The sequence below is a fragment of the Fistularia commersonii genome, chromosome 15 (genome assembly GCF_037954325.1).
Source record: "Fistularia commersonii isolate RoL2024-O1a breed Wild chromosome 15, RoL_Fcom_v1.0, whole genome shotgun sequence".
Lineage (NCBI taxonomy): Eukaryota > Metazoa > Chordata > Actinopteri > Syngnathiformes > Fistulariidae > Fistularia > Fistularia commersonii.
The window spans coordinates 2,169,154-2,188,760 of NC_141298.1; the positions used below are offsets into that span (position 1 = coordinate 2,169,154).

Consider the following 19,607-nt stretch of genomic DNA (forward strand, 5'->3'; position numbering starts at 1 on the left):
TCATCATCTCAGTATGATAGACCTGTCACATCACAAAGGAACTTTTATTTGAGAATCAGTATTTACAGTGGCAAAGTTTGGTAATTAACTCAAAAATGTGAAAACAAATGTCCAACTGCTCACCTGAAGGTAAATAAAGATAATACTGTTTTACTAATGTCACGGTAGAAGAAAAAAACATTGAACAATTCTCTTAGCTTAGCTGTTTATGGATTCGCAAATCCAAGACACAAATCACAACATTTGGATATTTCCAGTTCCCAATAATTTGTATTAAGCTAAAAATTAAAGTGTATTGGACAATAGCCTCCTTTGCAGCCATTTCTCCTCCTTTTTTTCCATTAGTTGTTGCTGTTTCAGGGTTTCTATATTTCATCAAGCTATTATGAACATTCCTGTCAAAGAAGTATGCCTGCACCCCATACTTTATCCTGACTGACTTCACTGCCTTTATTTCACTCTGCCAAATCTGGTGGCTGCATGCATTAATCCAGGAAGGACATTTTCCCACTACAGTCAAAAACCATGGGTTATATTTTGATGATTAGTTATTGAAACTAATGCAAACCGACATGGAGCGTGAATGCAGTTTTCTGCCCCTTAAAATCAATAGTATTAGGATTACTCACATGTTTTCATCTGACATCTGACTCTCTGTGACAACTGTGTCCTCTTCCCCCTGACCCTTCCCAATCACTGTTTGTCATGCACACATGATAGTGGCATTTTTCCAGATCCATATAGGTTTTACTCAAATAAAAAGATCCAGGGCCCATTTTAAAATGACTTAACCGAGACCTTAGTGGGTGTCAGCACCCGGGTGTGGTGCACCCATCAAGGCTGGATGCTCAAACTGGCCCTTTCACTTCTGCAAGAGAGAGTTAGCCAATAGTAAAGGAGAAAAATCCTCATCCCAGAGGTAACACTTAAAAAAATAACCTCCCCAGTTAAAAGTATTAATACATTTTGAACCCAAAAACTGGGCAAATTCACACAGTTCAGTTACAAAGGTCTGAAAGAAGAAAGATTTCCCTGTAAGTTGGTTGCTCTCCCTGCCGATCTCTCACCTCCTCCGCCCCCTCCTTCCTCTTTCTATTTCCTGCAGCCCCCACCCCTATGTTGACTGTATTGATCAAGTGTGTCATCATGTTGAGGAACTGAAAGGGGAGACAGGGTTGCTTTTCCTAGATGCAACTCTCAACATTACCTCACCTAACAGGGTGGGACACCAGGGCCACGGCTTTATGGAACAACTGGACATCTGCCCAGTCTCCAATCTTCTCCACAGACCCACACCCATGTGTCTTTTTTGCATTTCCAGTCACTCAATGGAGGTTCTTGCTTGGTGTAAGACTATTAACTTTTATCACTTGCATGGCATTCTAGCCTCTGAGAGGGAATGGCATTCCATTCTGATAAGTGTTGTGCACAGATTCATTTCAATATGAGCTTGCTCATCATCATGAAGCATAACTGAATTGCTGCACAATTACAATAAATAAAATGCCAGAAAAAGTTCTCTCACTTGGTCAGTGCTTCCATTGGCAGTTATGGTGTTTGAATTTATACAAAGGTGATTCTGTTTCTCTTTTCACTCGCAGACATAAGAAGTTATGTAATTATCAGAATGTTGCCAAGTGTGACTGCATTGTCCAGCGCATACATTGCACCTAATGTCCTTTCTGTATTTGAGGCAATTGAGGCAGCCACTGTTTTCAACATTAAAACTCTCCTGAGTATATATAACATTTTGTGTGTGTCCGTGCATGTGTGTGTGTGTGTGTGTAGCCTGCAGTACCTCCAAATTTGCCCCGCCTACTTTTCACTGCATGTGGAGTCAAATAACACTGCATAGGAAATAAGGACATGGATATGTCTGTGTTTGTGTGTGAAACCTCGGTGGATTTCCTGCTCTTTTGCGAACAAAGGCTGTCATTGGTGGCTTTTGTTTCACGCGACACGCACTGACATTTCTGAGCAGAGGATCTGCCCTCAGACACAGAACCGTTTGCAAGTTTTTCAAACACTCATGCAAAATGCATGTCATGTTTATTCCAAGTGTTGTGTGTGTGTATGTGTGAGGGTACTGCCCCCGATTGGGGCGGGGCAGTCTGGCTCTTCCTTATTTGGTTAGTTGGGGTTGAGGGGAAATCACATGGCTGGACAGCAGTCTCCTAACGATAGAAAGAAAAGCTAAAACGTGAGATATGACTTGTGCCTGGGAGCTAAAAAGGACCGTGGGACAGTATATCTGAATGAATGAAAAACAAACTGAGAAGGAAGGCAGGGGTGACAGCTGAGAGGGAGAGAGAGGGAGAGAGGAGAGGGAGAGAGAGAGAGAGAGAGAGAGAGAGAGAGAGAGAGAGAGAGAGAGAGAGAGAGAGAGAGAGAGAGAGAGAGAGAGAGAGAGAGATGAGAGAGAGAGAGAGAGAGAGAGAGAGAGAGAGAGAGAGAGAGAGAGAGAGAGAGAGAGAGAGAGAGAGAGAGAGAAGATAAGAGTGAAAGAAAACAGGAGACACTGAGAGGAAGCACATGGTTTAAAAATGCCCACGAACTTCACTGTGGTCCCTGTAAAGGACAGCACAGGAAAGGCAAACGAGAGGAATGAAGAGGACGATGTGGATGACAACAATGTGCCAAGAGAAGAAGAAGAGGATGCCAAAGGTTAGATCAGATGTTTTGTTTTAAGGTGCTGGGTGGGTGACACATGTGATATCAGTCTGCCTCAAGTAATACCTGTCTTCCATTCGGTGACTGGTCTTTGAACCTGCTAAACAAATAGTATATGTTTAAATTAGAAAGAGAGGTAGTGCGTGCCAACTTTCAAATGCTTGTTTTTGTTTTTTGTTTTATTGTCTTCTTAAATTTTAACATTGCCTCTATTTTTACATGATACCCATTTGGTTTTTGGGTGGTTTTGTAGTGTACAAAGACTGAACCGAGGAGATGACTTTCATTTTCAGTTTAATATTCGGGTCACAAAGCTTTTCCTCACATGGCACTTGCAAGGGTTTGACACGAAGGGTTTCCTCTTGGGCCGGAATTTCTTTACTCATCCCTCCCTTTATTCAACACTCTCAACACCACACTATTAGGCTTCGCCTTGACCACATCCCTTCAGTTCAAGTTAATTTTAAGTTTCCTGATACTAACATGTTCCTTGTTGGTACATTCACAAAAAAGAAAGGACCAACACATACGCTCTAATTGTCAAAACTCCTAACATCTCTTCGCGTTGATTGCCATCAGCATGCAACCTCCAATGTGACTCAACCTTTCGAAGACCTTGTGTTGAACCTCAGGGTGTAACAAGCAAATGGTTATCACAGTTTCGACACAATACCTTAGTGTAGGCTTGGCGCACAATACCCCGCCAGCCCCACTGGACCAAGACAAAATGAGCTCAATATGTGAAATTCAGCGAATCCATTACAAACCCAAGATACCAGTGCTGAACTGGGTGTTTTCAGGGTAGTGTGCTGCACAGAGCTGCGAACTTCTAAAGGCCAGACTTTGACGAGGGAGGTTACTTTTTTGTGACCGCTCTTAAGGCACAATTTTTCAGGTGAAAATGTTCCATCTTTTACTTTTACAGTAGTAACTAAAGTTGTATATATTTTTGAAGTTATTTTGTGTTTCTTCAAATCCCAGTCAGAATTGTTTAGCTCGTAGGTGTCAAGAAGGTATCAGGCCTATAAAAACTATTTCAGTTGCCCTCCAACGATAAGAGGTGACTTAACTTTGCCCTGCGAGTTCAAATACAGTATTTCTGACCACCCGTAACCTTGCAAAAACACAAAAACTACACGGTGAAGATTTGGTGCTAGAACAAAACATTCTTCCTTTGCCTGCTGATATCAACCTATCTACAGGGATCCATGGAGAGGTCACGGAGTACACGCATAACAAACTTCTCTCTAACCATTTTCCCAGCCCATCAGTAATGTTGCCGCTTTTATAGCACCTCATGTAGTGGTAAATAGGATCCCGCTATTTAAATTCGTCTGCTAACCTGCAATTACGGCGACATGCTGGGCATGATTTTTTTTCAGACCGTGTGGGAGGGAGTGCGGCATTTCATTGCAATAGTCATGCAGGGCAGGGCATAGTAGCCTAGCTTCTTTCAGCCTAAGCTATTTTTCTTTTCCCTGTATTTTTCTTCCCATGTAAAGGGTGTTTATCAGATCCCAAGAGGCAGAATGAAGTTTTTAAACCAGATTTGTCAGCAGCAGGACGAAATACTGCTTTATTTGCACTGTATCTGGTTGTATAATTCGGATAGAATATTATACAATACGCCGAGAAATCATCCCACAATGGAGAAATTTCAAATTAAAAATAAACGATAAAATCAGTATAAGTATTACAGTAAAAGGCTTTAGCTCATCTACAGTGCATTCCGGTGTTCATTTCTTTAGACCTGTGTCATTGCTTTCAGGAGGGTGGATCTAATGTATCCTAATTGTTGTTTTCTGAGGACCATGTTCTGCAGGGTTATCCAATGTCAAATAGCCAGTAACTGTTATTGATTATCCTGCTGGCTCCCTTCCTGTTGGCTGGCTGGTGGGAGCTGGAGCCCCTCCTCCATTCTGTAATGTAATGGACACCATATCTCATTTAATGAGTTCCTTCTTTGTCTTGTTCTCCCTCTCCTGTTTACTGTTATGTCTCTACACACGTTTATAGTATCTATACCTACTCAAATATGCCATTAATCCATTAATAGGAGTTTAAATTGAATATACATGTCAAATTTAGTTCAATAAAAAAAGGCTAGTTCTTAGCGAATTGCTCGTGCAAAGGTGATGTAAACTGTTTGTAGTGATCCATTTTTATATTGTAATATTTAGGTAAGTTTGGCGGTGTTTGATCTTGTTTCATCTGTATATCAATTATTATGGAAATTATTTTCACGCATCAGACCTTGACTTGCCTCTTGCTAGGGAAGTTCTTTTCAGGGTTTTGAACAGAACTACTGGTGTGAGAATGTATGTAAAAGAACTGTACTAGAGAATGCCATCTCTTCTAAACTCTTTCTGTACAGTTAGACGAACGTGCTTCAAAGAAGTCTTGACATTCCAGCACGGAATGTGAAGTGATATAGACCCAGTATAATGAAGAATTCACCGGATTGTAATTTGCTTTGAGACTTTAAGCCGATTCTTTGAGACTCCTTTTATTTTGTGCAATAAGACCAGCTAGAGGTTCCTTGCTCCTCCCGATGAAGACTGTGCTGTTGAAAGGGGTTATCAGAACATCTGTGAGTGAGTGGACAAAATGTTCAGAAAATTCGGTGGGAGGGAACTGATGTTGGCTCTGTGGAACTCCAGTGCAGACTTAATGTATAGAGCTTTACATGTGAACATGTCCAGGTTTTGGGCCCCTTTTTATTCCATGTTTGTGTTTTGGCCACAGATTAATTGCCACTAAGGACTGAGGGCAGAAGGGAGGTTTTACACTCCTCCAAAAGACTGAACAATACCAGAGGATGATTTTGAATGTTTAGCTCCAGATGTTGCAAACTGGTTGGTTACGGTCCACTTCTTTATCAATTCATTCGAGTATTCTCAATAATTTTACCTGGCAAAGAACATTATTTCACTGTTGTAACCAGGTGATCATAGCAAGTTCCTTCGTTCTCAGCATCTGTTTCCTGTTTATTTCCAAAGGCAGGTCTGCTTCTGTTTAAATCTGATAGCTACCCTGGTCTTTCTATTCTGTTTGTCTCTCTTTTGTGTCTGGATCTACAAATTTCTTCATTGTGCTTGTCTTTATCGTGTTATTTTCAAGTCAGTTTATGCCTTTCACACTGCACCCCCCCCCCCCCCCCGACATAAACAAGAGGCAAGTTACAAAGTTTCGATCCTATATTTCTATCACTTGCAACTAATTCACTATCTAATTTGATGTTAATGTGGAAACCTCAGCCCATTTTTTGATGATAGTGTGTAATCATTTTTTTTCCCTGCTATCTAGTTTAATTGTCAAATGTGTTAACTTTTCATTACTCAGCTTGTTCAAACATACAGCTTAGCACAGCACATTCAGTGTAAGATACAGAGCAACTGAGCAAGAGCATCTCTCTGGGTCTGCTTGAAAACATAGAGCAACCATACAACTAGGGGAAAAAAACAACAAACCTGCTTTCTATATTTAATTAATTTGAAGATTTTATATATGTAGTTTTGTATTTTTCTTGTTTGTGCTGTTGACACAAACCATTTAATTCAAATATGTAGTACTGACTTAAATGTATACAGTATCAAATAATGGGCCAGACAAAACAGAGCAAAGAAGTATTGTGAGAACCTCCGCTCATGTGAACAGGTGTTTTTTTTTTTCTTTACTGTTTGAAAGGATTGTGCTATGTGGTTGTTGCATCATCCATTTTTTTTTTTTTGAGAGGAAAAACTACAAGAACGTTTGTTTTCTCTATCTGTATCATCCCTCGGGAGTGAATATTCCGTGAACGCTGATTTTCTGACCTGGGTAGGGTAGTTACTGAAGAACAGAGATGCCTTGATTTATTTATTTAATTATTTGTTGAACACCAGATGGTTGCCACTGCCCAGGTGGACTTAGTAGCCTGGAAGGAATATTAACCAATAAAACAAAAAAAACAAAAAAATCACTGACAGGAAACCGGTTTCCTCAGACTTCCTCTTCCCATATAATTTATTAGCAGCCTGCTCCACACTCTTTTGTGTGAACGCATGTATGCGTGTGCATACTGTATAAAGACACAACTAAAAAAAGCTATACAAGCCATATATTAGTGCCACTTAAGCTGTCCTGTTGTATTCCTGTAATAGCGGATGGATACTGATAATGTACAAGACTATTTCTAAAGGACATAGCTTTGAGGAAATTAGGTAATTCACAGTGAGCTACTTAATTTCGTGACAAGAAAACTCCAATACATTGATAGTCATGAGAGCTTGTTAAACCAAGAGGAGTTTTCCTGAGACTTTGCCAGGCATTTGAGGTTGGGGAAACCCGAGCTATGGAACATGCCATTTCAACATGTGCTAAGAATTTTTGAGAGCTTGTGTATTTTTTTTTTGTTTAACCCAAAATAACAAAAACTTGCTCACATTGTGTCATATTAAATTACCATCACCCAACTGCTGCTGTCTAAACATCATCTGCAGTAAAACCTAAAAACTATTCCATCATCAAGCCATTTGCTCTTTGGTCAAAAAATATTAGTTGGAATTACCAGTCGGTCAAACTATTTAGCCTTGTCTCACAGTTGCTTCCTATTTCCTGACCATGAATCAACTTCCACCAGCTCGCTGGGATGTCTGATAAGCCCCCCCAAACAAATAACATACAAAGTGTTTTCTCTTTCAGTCAAGAATATAATCCAGTTCAGACACAAATTTTCATAGAAAATAATGTTGAACTTTGTTTCAGGACCTATAGGACAAGACCTGCTACAGCTGATCAAGTAATGCAACAGCTACTAGAAACATTGTAATGAAAAAGTATTGTAGTTTTTCTCAAGCTGAGAGAGTGACACCATCTGGATAAGAGTGGACCTACATCTGTTTGTGACTGTGTGTGTGTGTGTGTGTGTGTGTGTGTGTGTGTGTGTGTGTGTGTGTGTGTGTGTGTGTGTGTCTGACATCTTCCTGAGTGCAATAAAAAAGCCTATATTCATTTACTTATCAGGTAAAAATGTATTATATTGTTAGTTTTAAGCCATCAGTGGTCATGATTAGGATGCTGGCTATCATCCAAAGCATACATGGAATGTAATATTATGGGATTTCACTTTTTTTCCTCAATGTTATACCTAACTGATTAAAATCCTGTTTTCCTAAATTGATAAAATATCTGTGCTTTTTAGAGGGGTAGTGTTCCTAGTACTGTGCCAAACTTCAAAAACATGTGTAATATTGTGTTTATATAACTTTATAGACTTTCAAGTATGCTGTTCAGACATCTCTTTAAAGTGCCATAATGTCACATTTTTTAGCATATCTAAAAAAGGTTTTATTACCATATTGATGACTCACCGATGTGTGATCATCATGGTTTTAAATCACAGACATTACCATGATTAGGAAATTCTATTGGTTGTCTGGTCAACGGATGGCATGGTTGTGCAGTGGTTACACATCTGCCTCACAGCATGAGAGACTCTGGTTTGATTCTCACAGGGGCCTTTCTGCGTTGAGTCTACATGTTCTCCCCATGTCTGCATGGGTTTCTTCCTACAGTCCAAAAATATGCAGGAGGTTAATTGAAATAAAGTGAAAAAATTGCCCAGATGTGTGAATCAGAGAGTGAATTGTTGTCTGTCTCTATATGTTTACTCTGCCGCTTCCCAATGACAGCTGCGATTGGCTCCATCACACCCATGACCCTCAGGGCAGGGAAAAGTGGTATATAATGGATGGATTTAGACAACAGTGCAATATACGTCTTCAACTGGAAAATTAGAAAATGTTCTTCTCAGGAGCCTACTCGGTTAATAACAACATTTTAACCCTTTTTTTAAATAAAAGAAATAGCACAGATAACACTTCTCATTGATTTTGTTTATGCATCCATCTGTACATTGTCTACCGCTTATCCTACTCGGGGTCATGGAGAATGCTGGGGCCTGTGTTTCGTTTATGGAGTTGATTATTGATCATGTAATAGATCTAGCAGAATCATAAAAATCCCAGTGAAAGATGCCTCTGTGGCTTGGTATATCTGTATCATAATGTGAAATCAGTGACGGTAGAGCACAACATTTCTGTTATCACCACCCTGGTGACTGTAGAAAAGAAGAAAATGTCTACATAAGAACCTAAGAAGAAAAAGACAGAGACCCGTAATTACTGCTCATGACTCTTTCTTTGAAAGGCAAGCTTTGAAAATATATTGAAACATACATATCTTGCTTTTAAGCATATTTTTGCTCTTATGACTCCTCTTAGTTTTGTCAATTAGATTTTCATTGACTAGAGGCATTTTATACATGGTCGTCGGACACTGATTCTGACTGGGTTCTTCAACACATCCAGAGAAATATGGTATGTTGTCATTTGCATCCATGATATTATACCTTTGATGCAAACTAAACCCTAAATGGACATTAGAAGGCAGTTAGAGTCATTTCTGTCCTCTGTCCTATCCCTCCTGCTCTCGCTGGCTGTTGCGTAACAGACAGTGTTGTTTACCTGAAGGATTTAAAGGCTCAGGATATCATTAAGTGCAACACGCAGACACACACACACATACACAAAGTACCAGCAGCCATCTGACATCAAACCAACTGGACCCTGATAGTACTAAATCCTGCTTACTCTGAGATTTGATAGCCCCTCTCAAAGCTGTGCCTTAACACATCTGTCAGTTTAATGATGCCTTCAGCAGATGTTCAGTTTATCTTCACTCGGGCTGCTGAGGCCTTGTCAGGCATTGCAACATGCAGATTCTCATTACCGTATCCATTCTGTTTGGTTTTATTGAATCATTACAAATAACAACCATAATTTGAGGCAATTGTGTAATTGTTTTCTTTTCCCAGTGAGTGATAACTTTGGTCGCATTTATCATAATTCTTTCACAGATACACCTGGGGCTGTGTCTCAGTGTATCTCTCTTCAGCACGCCTGATCAGTACCCTCACCCGAATGATGGGAAGCCTGCGGCCTTAAAGCTGCTATGAAAAGTGAGGCACAATGTGTGTGTGTGTGTGTGTGTGTTGGTTTGAAGCCATAACTTCCTCTACCCCAGAGTCTCTGTGTGTCTTATAAAAAGTTCAGGATTAGCCTAATCTGGTTAAGTGATTTGTGCGCACTTCACATGCTCTTTGACAGACAGATTAATGGCCAGCTAAGACAAAGGTGGGTCATACACCAGAGGACTGGGGTCATCAAAGAATCAGTGCAAAGGTTCAGAGGGAGCTCACTTTGCCTTAACACTCTTGGCTGTCTCAAATTTATATCTGTTCAAATTTTCCCTTTTTTTATGTAAAAATAAGTGATTTTTATGTTTTTATGGATGGTTCTATGGGTCATTTATGAAACAAAAATCTCAATTTTGATTTGTTAGTTTTTTTTTCAGCAGAAACTTCAGTGTGCCAATCAACTATATATAACTATATTATAATTCCTCAAAATATTCGAAACTGTCTCTTAAAGATCAGATTGATAGTAGAATTACATTTGTTGTATTCAGTAAATTGAGGATCTTGCATTCTGGTTATGGTTAATTTGTGGATTAGATGCTTTATTATTTAGCAGGTGGTCTGCAACATTTAGGTGACAAGTCAATATTTTCAATAAGTGATTACAAATATATCCTGATCTTGTTTGCATAGGTATAGCTATCCTTCCTGAATGAGGAAATTAAACCATTGGTAAAGTATACCAAATTTGAAAGTTTACAAAATTTTAGTGGTTGCAAACACACACAATTAGCTGTGTTCTACTCAGTGTGTTTTCACTGTAATTTGCTGAGTGATTGTGCATCTCTACCTGCGGCACACTGAAGGTCAGTTAGGAGGTCAGGTAGGAAATGAAACTGCTCACCCAGGGAGCACCTGTGCTTGTAAACAGTAAATGGCTATTGATTCCTCATGACATACTGGAGAGTTTTGACTTTGAATGATAGCTGTATCCTTTGCCGTTGCAGCAGTTTAAGTAAACATTGATGCTATCTTTTTGACACAAAGAAAAAAAAAAAAAAAAAAAGGACATTTTTGGTTTGGATCGCTCATCTACCTGCCTCACCTCTCCATCTGCACATTGGCTTTCCTTTTGCCTCTGTTCCCTCGCTTTCTTTGCTCCTCCCACTTTCTGCAGCGGCACACATAGGCGTGCACACACAGACACGCACAGGTTCAAATGTCAATGTATCTGAGGCAGGGATCACAGGCTCAGTGAGACTGAAGGAAGCGTGCGCGTGTGATTTTGTGTGCATGCGCATGCCGGTCTCAGTGGGAGGGTAGGGGTGCTTTGTGATGCATGGCTGATGTCGTTGACATTGTCATCAGTGGCCACTTGACACACACATAGAGACGCATGGACAGGCATACACACATGCACACATCCACACACGTACACACACAAACACACACTGACAGTCACAGAAATAGCTGATCCTCACATTATCCACACAGCGAAGGCAGCATTCCTGACTTCTGCACCTCACTAGAAATCTCTTTTTACTTTGGAAAGCAATTGCTGGAGATCACCAGGGTTTACTATCAGGACCCCCTTCCACAGCCAGCTTTTAACCCCGCTCCTAAAGATGGAGCAAAGGGGAAGCGCTCGTCGAAAGGGTAAGCTTTTTTTCTGTTTCTGCTGTTTGTTTTTAGTTCCAGTGCAACACATATTAAGTAACCATTACTCAACACCACTCTTCTCGAACAAATCGGGTAATGTGTCTTTACTCTATATTCTGTCTTCCCGTGCCCCTTTTATTAGACACTCATATCATGAGATGAGATGAGATGTATTTCAATGATTCCATGCTTGGGAAATTGTTTTCAGCTATTATGGCTGTGTTGACAAAACAATATCTGGGCTATTTGGTTCTCATTGCACATCCGAGATAGATCAGACTTTAAAGGAAGGCATTAATGTTTTGTGTACCAATAGTACGTTTTTGCGATACCTGTGTTGTTGGGATTGCATGGAATCAGATGTGATGGGGAAAGACCTTTTGCCAGCTTAGTTGATAAATCTTTCTGATTATGGGAACAGAAAACAAAAACACTGATTTTACCATACATCTAAACCGTGTTGTAAATGCAGTTGATTTATTTTCTGCCTTATATTATCAAATTCATTCATTTTTCTTTTATGGGGGTTTATAATATTCATCTGGCATTAAGCATTTTGAAATCAACTTGGGACTCAGTGTTGGAAAATTACATCTCAAACCTCTCCGTCATTCTTGTGCCCTTCTTGTCTTTGTACAGTGAGCCATGAGCTAACTCTGGCAGGGTTAGGCAGCTTACAGCATCGTCACAGTGTGCAGCTTAGCGGTTATAAATAGGATGCATGGTCATTTATTACCACAGTGACCAGGGGATCTGACCTGTCCATTTGCATATCCTCAATGTCCCTGTACGCGGTAGTGGACCTGTGCCGATCAGTTGGCATTGATTTGATGAATTCTGACTTAAGTCCAAGCATCTTTATTGGCTAATTTGCCCAGCATTGGGTTAGCATTGTGGTCATGAGCGAGAAAAGCAAGAATCTCAGTTTTTCATTCACCATGTTCTGTTTACAGCTGAGGTTGGGTTGAGGTGAAAAAAGAACGTAAGAAAAACACACCATACACACACAATTCAACCCCAATGACAGCTGTCTTCATTAATAACCGGCCTTAATGCAATGTGCTTTGGCGGGGTCAGGGAATCCCACTCTCTTATGTAACTTGACTGACTGGCTGTGATATAAAAGAATGCTCTTTAAGCCCCAGATGTTGCAGTTGACCAACAGGTCTGAGATTATATTTTGAGTTGACAGCCTGGAGTTTGGCTGCAGACCAAATCAAAGAAGTGGAATATGATTGCTCTGCTAATATGTTTTTTTTTCCAGGAATTTGTAAGACCTGGACACTGAATTGTTGAATTGCAAATAATTAATGGCCAAAACTCACAATTAAGCCTTCTATACATGACACTTGTCCTTTTTCAGGTTAGATGATAAAAAGGGTGTTGCAGTTGAAGGGAAAGAAACTCATAATTATTTTTCAGAAAAACATCTTTTGGATGGGGACTAACTTTTAGATGTGGGAGAGGGTTTATTTTAGCTTGTTATATTCATTTAAATGTATATTTATTTATTCTGTCTGCACTGAATACATCAATCAACTTTTTATCTGTATGTTTTCCTGGGGATTACCAGAATTTTGGTTTAGGATACTGATATGACCATAAGAGTTAGAATGTGAGTTACAATAGGAACATTTTTTTTTTATTTACAATCACACTTCACTTCTTCAGTTTAAAATAAGTATTTATTGTGTAAAGGTAAACAAAATTATCAAACCAGTCTAAGAGTCAACACACTAAGCTCTCCATTTCTCTCCGCTTCTGATTGCCTTGGATTCACTGCACTTGGCCTGATGTTTCTCCCTGTGGATGGTGAACCCTCTGGCTGATAGCTCATGTTCTTCATTTGGGACATGCCCTTCCCAGCCTTGTGGGTCAAGGACCAGCCTACAAGACATTTGGTGTTGAGCTACCCTATCAAGTCTGGCTCCAAGAGGATCCTTGTAAATCATTCTTGTCTTTGTCACTTACCTGGGACCACTTTACCTTGGGAGACCCATATCAGGGGCCTACGTTTGGGTAAAGTAGATCAGCTCAGCTTCTGGTGTGATGCAGGCTGCATCAGGGGAATTGTGGTGAATAAGGAGATGAGCAGTAAAGCAAAGCTTTTATCCAAGGTCACTGATACGACCAGCTGTAATGAATTTTCTCAGTAGGCTGGCTGGGCTTAGCCTCAGGGACAGGGTGAGGAGCGCAGACATCCGGGGGAGCTCGCAGTACAGCTGCTGTTCCTTTGCGTCGGAAGGAGTCAGTCAAGGTGATCGAGCGTCTGATAAGGAGCGTCTTGGGCACCTCTTGGTAAATGTCCACCCGTTCTGAAGCCCTGTGGTTGACCCAAAGAACACATGGCAGGGATTGCTCCTCTCACCTGGTTTAGGAATTCCTTGGGGCCCCCCAGGAGGAGTTTGAGTGCTTGGGCCAGATGCCTGGCCTGGTCTACTTGATCTGCTGCCACAGTGACCCAGCCCCTGATAAGCAGTGGGACAATGAGAAAGTAACAATGATAACGATAAAAAAGTTTATAAGGTCACAGCACATAATTATGGCTCTATAAAGGTCTATAAAGATATATTTTAGATTAATTATAATAGTGAAAAACAAGAAGTAGCTTCTTTACTGGTTTTACTTTCTTGATGATTTCTGTCAAAAACATGATGGAATTAATGTAACATAAGAAAATGAGTCATTTGAGCTCTGTTTCTTACCGGTGTTACAACAAGAAGCAAGAATTTCTTCATATTACCTATTCTTAATTAAGCCTCCATTGAATTTGTCATGTGACAGTGAAAAGATGATGTTATATGAAACAAGTTGTGTTTAGCTCCTTTAATATTGTTAGAATTATGCACAAGGAGAAGAAATAGAAATAGAAGTGTAAACTTTTATTTCCTGACAAAAACATGTCATTATCCGACAATATGGGCAAAATGCTGTTTAACTCTAAATTAGCAGCTTAAACAGTGTGAAACTTCTAGCTGCCTTGTCACAGACTGCAGAATGGAAAAGTCCCCATAGGGCATGCAATAATGGGTTGTTGTTATGCATCTTGGACAATATTTAACCACTTATAATGGTAATGAACAAGCTTCAGTCAAGTAGATTGGACCGAAGAAGAGCAGAGGAAAAATAAGTAGCCCTCAATTTTCATATGAAGGCTCAATTAGCTACAGTTTCCCTATTTCTTGGGACTTTTTAAGGTGTACCTCCAAGTTTAAGGCTAGAGTTGAGGTTTCCTGCTTATCACCATCCAAGCAGCGGATGAAATTGTTCTTATTGTTTTTCCATGTTTGTTGTTCAAAGGAAGTATGGTCCTACCTTCCCAGCCCTCATGCTCCTGCAGTCTGTGAACCTTGGCAGTCAGACATTGTGTGAGTTTAGCAAGTCCTCAGACAGTATTGTAATTCAGGGGGCATATAAATGCCCTGTGATACTTACCTCACCGTCTGCAGAAATGGAACATGTACAAACACACACACACACACACATACACACACACACACACACACACAAAAGCTCTGCACATATGCAAAGCTTTTCTCATTAAACAGGCCTGCATTCATTTAACAATTTATTGTTAGATTAAAAACAAGTGGCATATAAACTCTGCTGTCATCAATTTATGATTGCAAAAAACTGAAGGTACTCTCAAGCATGGCTTGATTATTTTAATGCATTTCATTTGTACTTTCATCCAAATGGGAATTTAGGGAGATACTTATTTACTTCTGTAACAGGCCAATAAAGATCTGCAGGGCAGAGTTTAGACCCAGCTGGCTCTTAACCATCGGACAACCAGTTCCCTTCACTTATTTGGCAATGGGAGTGTTGATTTAAACCTGTATTTTTACCCAACCGTCACTGTTAACTTTCTCGATTGTATTTAACATCAGCTGCACTCCATCCATCCATCTTCTGCCGCCTATCCTATACTCAGGGTCATGTGGGATGCTGGAGCCTATCCCAGTTTTCATTGGGTGAGGTGGGGTACACCCTGTACACCCAATTGCAGGGCCATTCGCTCACTCACTAATTCGGGGCAATTTTCCCAATTTTTTCCAATATTTTTGGAATGTGGGAGGAAACCGTAGAAAACCTTTGTGAAGCACTAACCACTGCGCTAACGTATTGCTCATCAGCTTCACTCCTGAAAGGAATATTCCTAAATGTCTTTGTCAACAGTTCAGTTGGATTAAAAGCCCTTTTTTCTTTTGATTATTGTTGTTGAAATGCTGTCATGAATTGGATCAAGCCAAACAACTTTGTCTACATACATACAGATAATATAATTTGAACTGCATCAATGTTGTTCCTCATTGAGATGTATGAATTGTGCATCTTTTTTATTTGGTTTGGTTTGTTTATTTGTTTTACTCTATTTATGAACTGCATTACCAAACACATTTCGCATGTGATCTAATATGAAATGATCAGGTCCTGAGTTGCGGATTTACAGACAAAATTCTAACAGGGCTCCATCTATTGGTTTTGGTTTTTAATGACATTTTTTCTGCTGCATTAATGGGGTTTTTAATGATCTGCGCCCAAATATGTAGGTCATGCAAATGGACAGATCATTGAAAAAAAAAATCTGAATTGTGTCACGCTAGGTTTAACAACAATTTACATTCCAATTGAAGTAAATTAGCGCAGGGGGTCAGAGAGGTTGTCCTTGGAACCAAACATTACCGGTTTAATTCATGCGCTCCTCCCGGATGACTTAAGTGTTCTTGAGCATGACACTGAACCCCAAACTGCTTCTCTTGTGCTGCTAAGTTGCTGCCCTCTGCCCATGGTTCATCCGTATTGGGTTAAATGCAGTGGTCAAATTTCACTGATGTTGTGCTGTATGGATAACTGGATGTGACAAACTAATAACCACTAATATTTTGTTAGGTCCCTGTCTAGGGCTGTGAGACCAAACAAAAGGCAGTGAACAAAAGTATGCAGACACGAGTTACAGAAATATAGTGTGTGTTTATGATGTGCAAAAATCACAATAGAAGGTGTAAAGTCCTTGACTCCTAGAATGTATCTCTCCCCAGATCTCTGCCGATTTTTCAGGAATGACGTCACAGACAGTATTAAAGGGCCAGCATCCTGGCCAGCACCAATAGGGGACTGCAACCAATTACCAAAACACTCTCAGCTACTCGGAACTACCGGCAATATATAGAGATAACAGTACCACACAAGAAAACACCTTAAACACACAACGACCCCTAGGAACGTAACAAAAGGAATTGCTATTTTTCTATCTATTTTCTGACATCTTGTTCCAAGCTTACATTAATTGAGACGATGGGTTAACGTCATTAACATATAACTTTTGATTGTTAGTTACAGCACACCAAAGTTGATCAAAGGGTTTAGTTTTTAGTTCTTGAGTGATATGATTCATGAAATCTGGATAGGCATTTTTCTCATAGACCAGTCTTTCAGATCACAATCTGCACATAGTCAACACCACTGAGTTAGTTTTTAAGTAAGGAGGATTAGTAGCATGATTTTCATTTACATTCCAGCATGCTCTACCAACCAACAAATCAAAAAGCTCCTTTTCAAAAATTGTGTTGTAGCATACACTGTATAACATGTAGCTGAGATCGTGCAAACCAATGTGGGTCATTCATGCTTTGATTTAAGTGTGGCAGTCTTGGTTAATGTACCAATCGTCATTGGTAACGTGTCATATGCATGGAGGCTTACGTGTTAAGGAAGCCAGTGTCTTCTCATTGCTATGGCAAATGAATCTGGACCATGTCTCTTGGGACCTTTCAGTACAGCACACCAAAGCACCGCAGTTACATGTTAACAAAGTGATGCAGACACACAATTACCATTAACTTTTTCCTCCATCATATTTGTGTTGATATTGTGCTAACGAAAAGGTTATAGGGTGATTTACAAGTGCAGCTGGTGGTGAGTGGGTGCCACAGGTCACTTTTGAGTTTCTTTCTCAAAAAAATATAAGACTCCAGCTATCATTGGCTGCCAGATGGTGAACTGACATGCAAGTTGGTAACACTGGTAGGCAGCAGCTGTAAAGGCCACCATTTCCTTAAATTTGGTTGACAGACTGCATTTCAGTAATTTCACTCCCAAATTTTTGTTTCCACTTTGTCCCTCATTGTTTATTGTTACTGGTTGTTTTGTGTATCAGGTGCTCGAGAAGGGTCATTAGACCCAATTTTCCGTTGCATAAATATACTTTTAGGTAATTTTCAGGGAATGCTTGTCTATGAATGCACCAGTGGTTGTGTATAATGAGGAAATGGGGGGTGCAAATGAGTCAACATTTTTGTAGGCGTGTTGCATTATTGTAATTACATTCTTTTGTCTCGGTTAAAAGCTTTGATATTTTTAGATGGTCGTACTTTAAAAGATAATTAATCCACAGGTTGCTGTGTGGTGAAACTACTATACAAACATATTCATCCCAAATGCAGACATCCCAACCAATTTGGATACAGCTCTGACAATTTTAGCCTCCTGCTAGCCATCAGAGAGGAACTGCCTGCGGTTTTTGGTATGATGTTGGCCCACCTTTTAAAGCTACATCTGCAATACAATCAGAACTGCCACTATCCTGAATTCATTCACTTTTATCCCAGCTTAATGAAACTCTGTTCCCAGACCTAATATGGTCTGCTGATCCACAGTCACTGTTTTTTTTTTGTTTTGTTTTGTTTCATTTTTTGAACGCCTTCACAGTACAAGGACATAGTGACTTTCTCTGTGATTACCAGCAGGCTAAGCCATACTGCAAGCCTCTTATTCCCCTGCAGCTGGATCAAGCAGTAAAAGTTACCCTTGAAATCCTCACTGAAGCCAGTGTGGGCCCGGCAGCTCACCTGATGAATGAAGTCAAAAGAGCTGTGGTTGGAAGGGGCCTTGTTTTTGTTTTATAATATGTAAGTCCTTTGTTATTAAAACATTGCATTTATCTAGAAATATTAATTTGGTATCTTTTATATAGTCACGATATGTATACATATATTTATACATTTTTTATTTTTATCTATATATAGGCACCCTATATATAGGCAGGTGCCCAGGTGGCCGCAGTATTAACAGACATCGATGTTTGATTCAGCACAGTTTTGATCAGTCATATCTTTCACAATTTTGGCAATGGATAATACTTCTAGGAGCACTTCTTCTGTATTGATATCTCAGCCCAAAAAAATTAAAGTGTGATTTCCTCATTTATTTATTTAGTATTTTTTTTTATGTCAAAGTTAATGGCTATATGTAATGTTGACAGAGCAGCAGACTTTTGTTTCTAAGCTGTAAGCAATCCAGCCAATGTACCTTCCAGAATGTCTGCTCTTAATGCTATGACTGTAATAACTTTATAATAACAAAACTAGTATTTTCCGCTTTGAGAAAGCGAATGTTGTGGATTTAAGGGAAAAAAAAACTGTGTCGTATGGATCTTGAGGGTTTCCTTTATTTTCCTTTTGAACCTTTTGTTCTTTTTTTTTTTTTTGTTTTTATAGAGAAAGCACAGCAAAGTACTGATTGTCATTGTTTATTTCTCAAAGGCTCACAGTTGTGGCATGGCTGACTCGAACTCGAGCTCAACTTTCATTTATCATTCATTCCTCATCTTCATCTCCCGATTATTAGAGAGCCACACCTAAAACTAGGGGGTTCAGATTTTTGGGGACATTCGGAATGTTAGAATGAGAAATTCCAAATGTATCTTAAGGAAAATAAATAAGTTGCTACTTTAGCTCAAACACTCGAAGCTGTCTGTTCTTTAACCAATCCGGCTTTCAGGGTGCTGGCAACAATGGGATTCACAGTTTGGTCCTAGAAAAGTCTCCCCAACGAAGGAAACCTTGCTGTGTGAGACAGGCGTAGATGTGGAAACAGCAATGTGTTCATGTCTGTGTTCAAAGTTAGTGTTAGCATGACCGAAAGGGTGAGTATGCACTAATGGAGTGGTTTAGGTCTGGGTGATACATTTAAAAAAGAAAAGGGAAAAACAATATCATGGTATTTGTAGCTGATAGTATGTGTGTTTGGAGGGGTTGATGTTTTTGGTAATTTCTTTATCCTCTTACATATTGGTTTAAATCTTCTAGTGACTATTTTACGTTTCCGTACTACATTTTCCCATTACTTTACTTTTTAAAAATTTGAATGTTTTGCTAGAAAACGATCAAAATGTAAAATGTTATAATCATTTATCCTTTATTAATATCCATGGGGAAATTCGTTCTCTACAATTAACCCATCATGGATTGACCATGAGCAGTACACTGCCATCCACCAACGGCAGGAGAGCAATTAGGGGTTCAGTGTCTTATTCGAC

The 19,607-nt window shown here is 39.6% G+C and overlaps 1 protein-coding gene across 8 annotated transcripts in view; it reads left to right on the top strand.

The window, feature by feature from the left end:
• The window catches only part of slc12a7b (solute carrier family 12 member 7b), a 58,009-nt gene that overhangs the window by 12,860 nt on the left and 25,542 nt on the right, over positions 1-19,607 (top strand). For 3 of the 8 annotated variants that reach the window (XM_086160200.1, XM_086160204.1, XM_086160205.1), the window contains exon 1: positions 2,421-2,664. The exons of 4 other annotated variants lie outside the window; for them this stretch is intronic. In XM_086160200.1, coding sequence (XP_086016326.1) covers positions 2,544-2,664 — 121 coding nt within the window. In that variant the 5' untranslated portion in view covers positions 2,421-2,543. Of the gene's footprint in view, positions 1-2,420; positions 2,665-11,145; positions 11,285-19,607 lie in introns of those variants that run through there. One more of the 8 variants, XM_086160203.1, reaches the window with a different exon arrangement.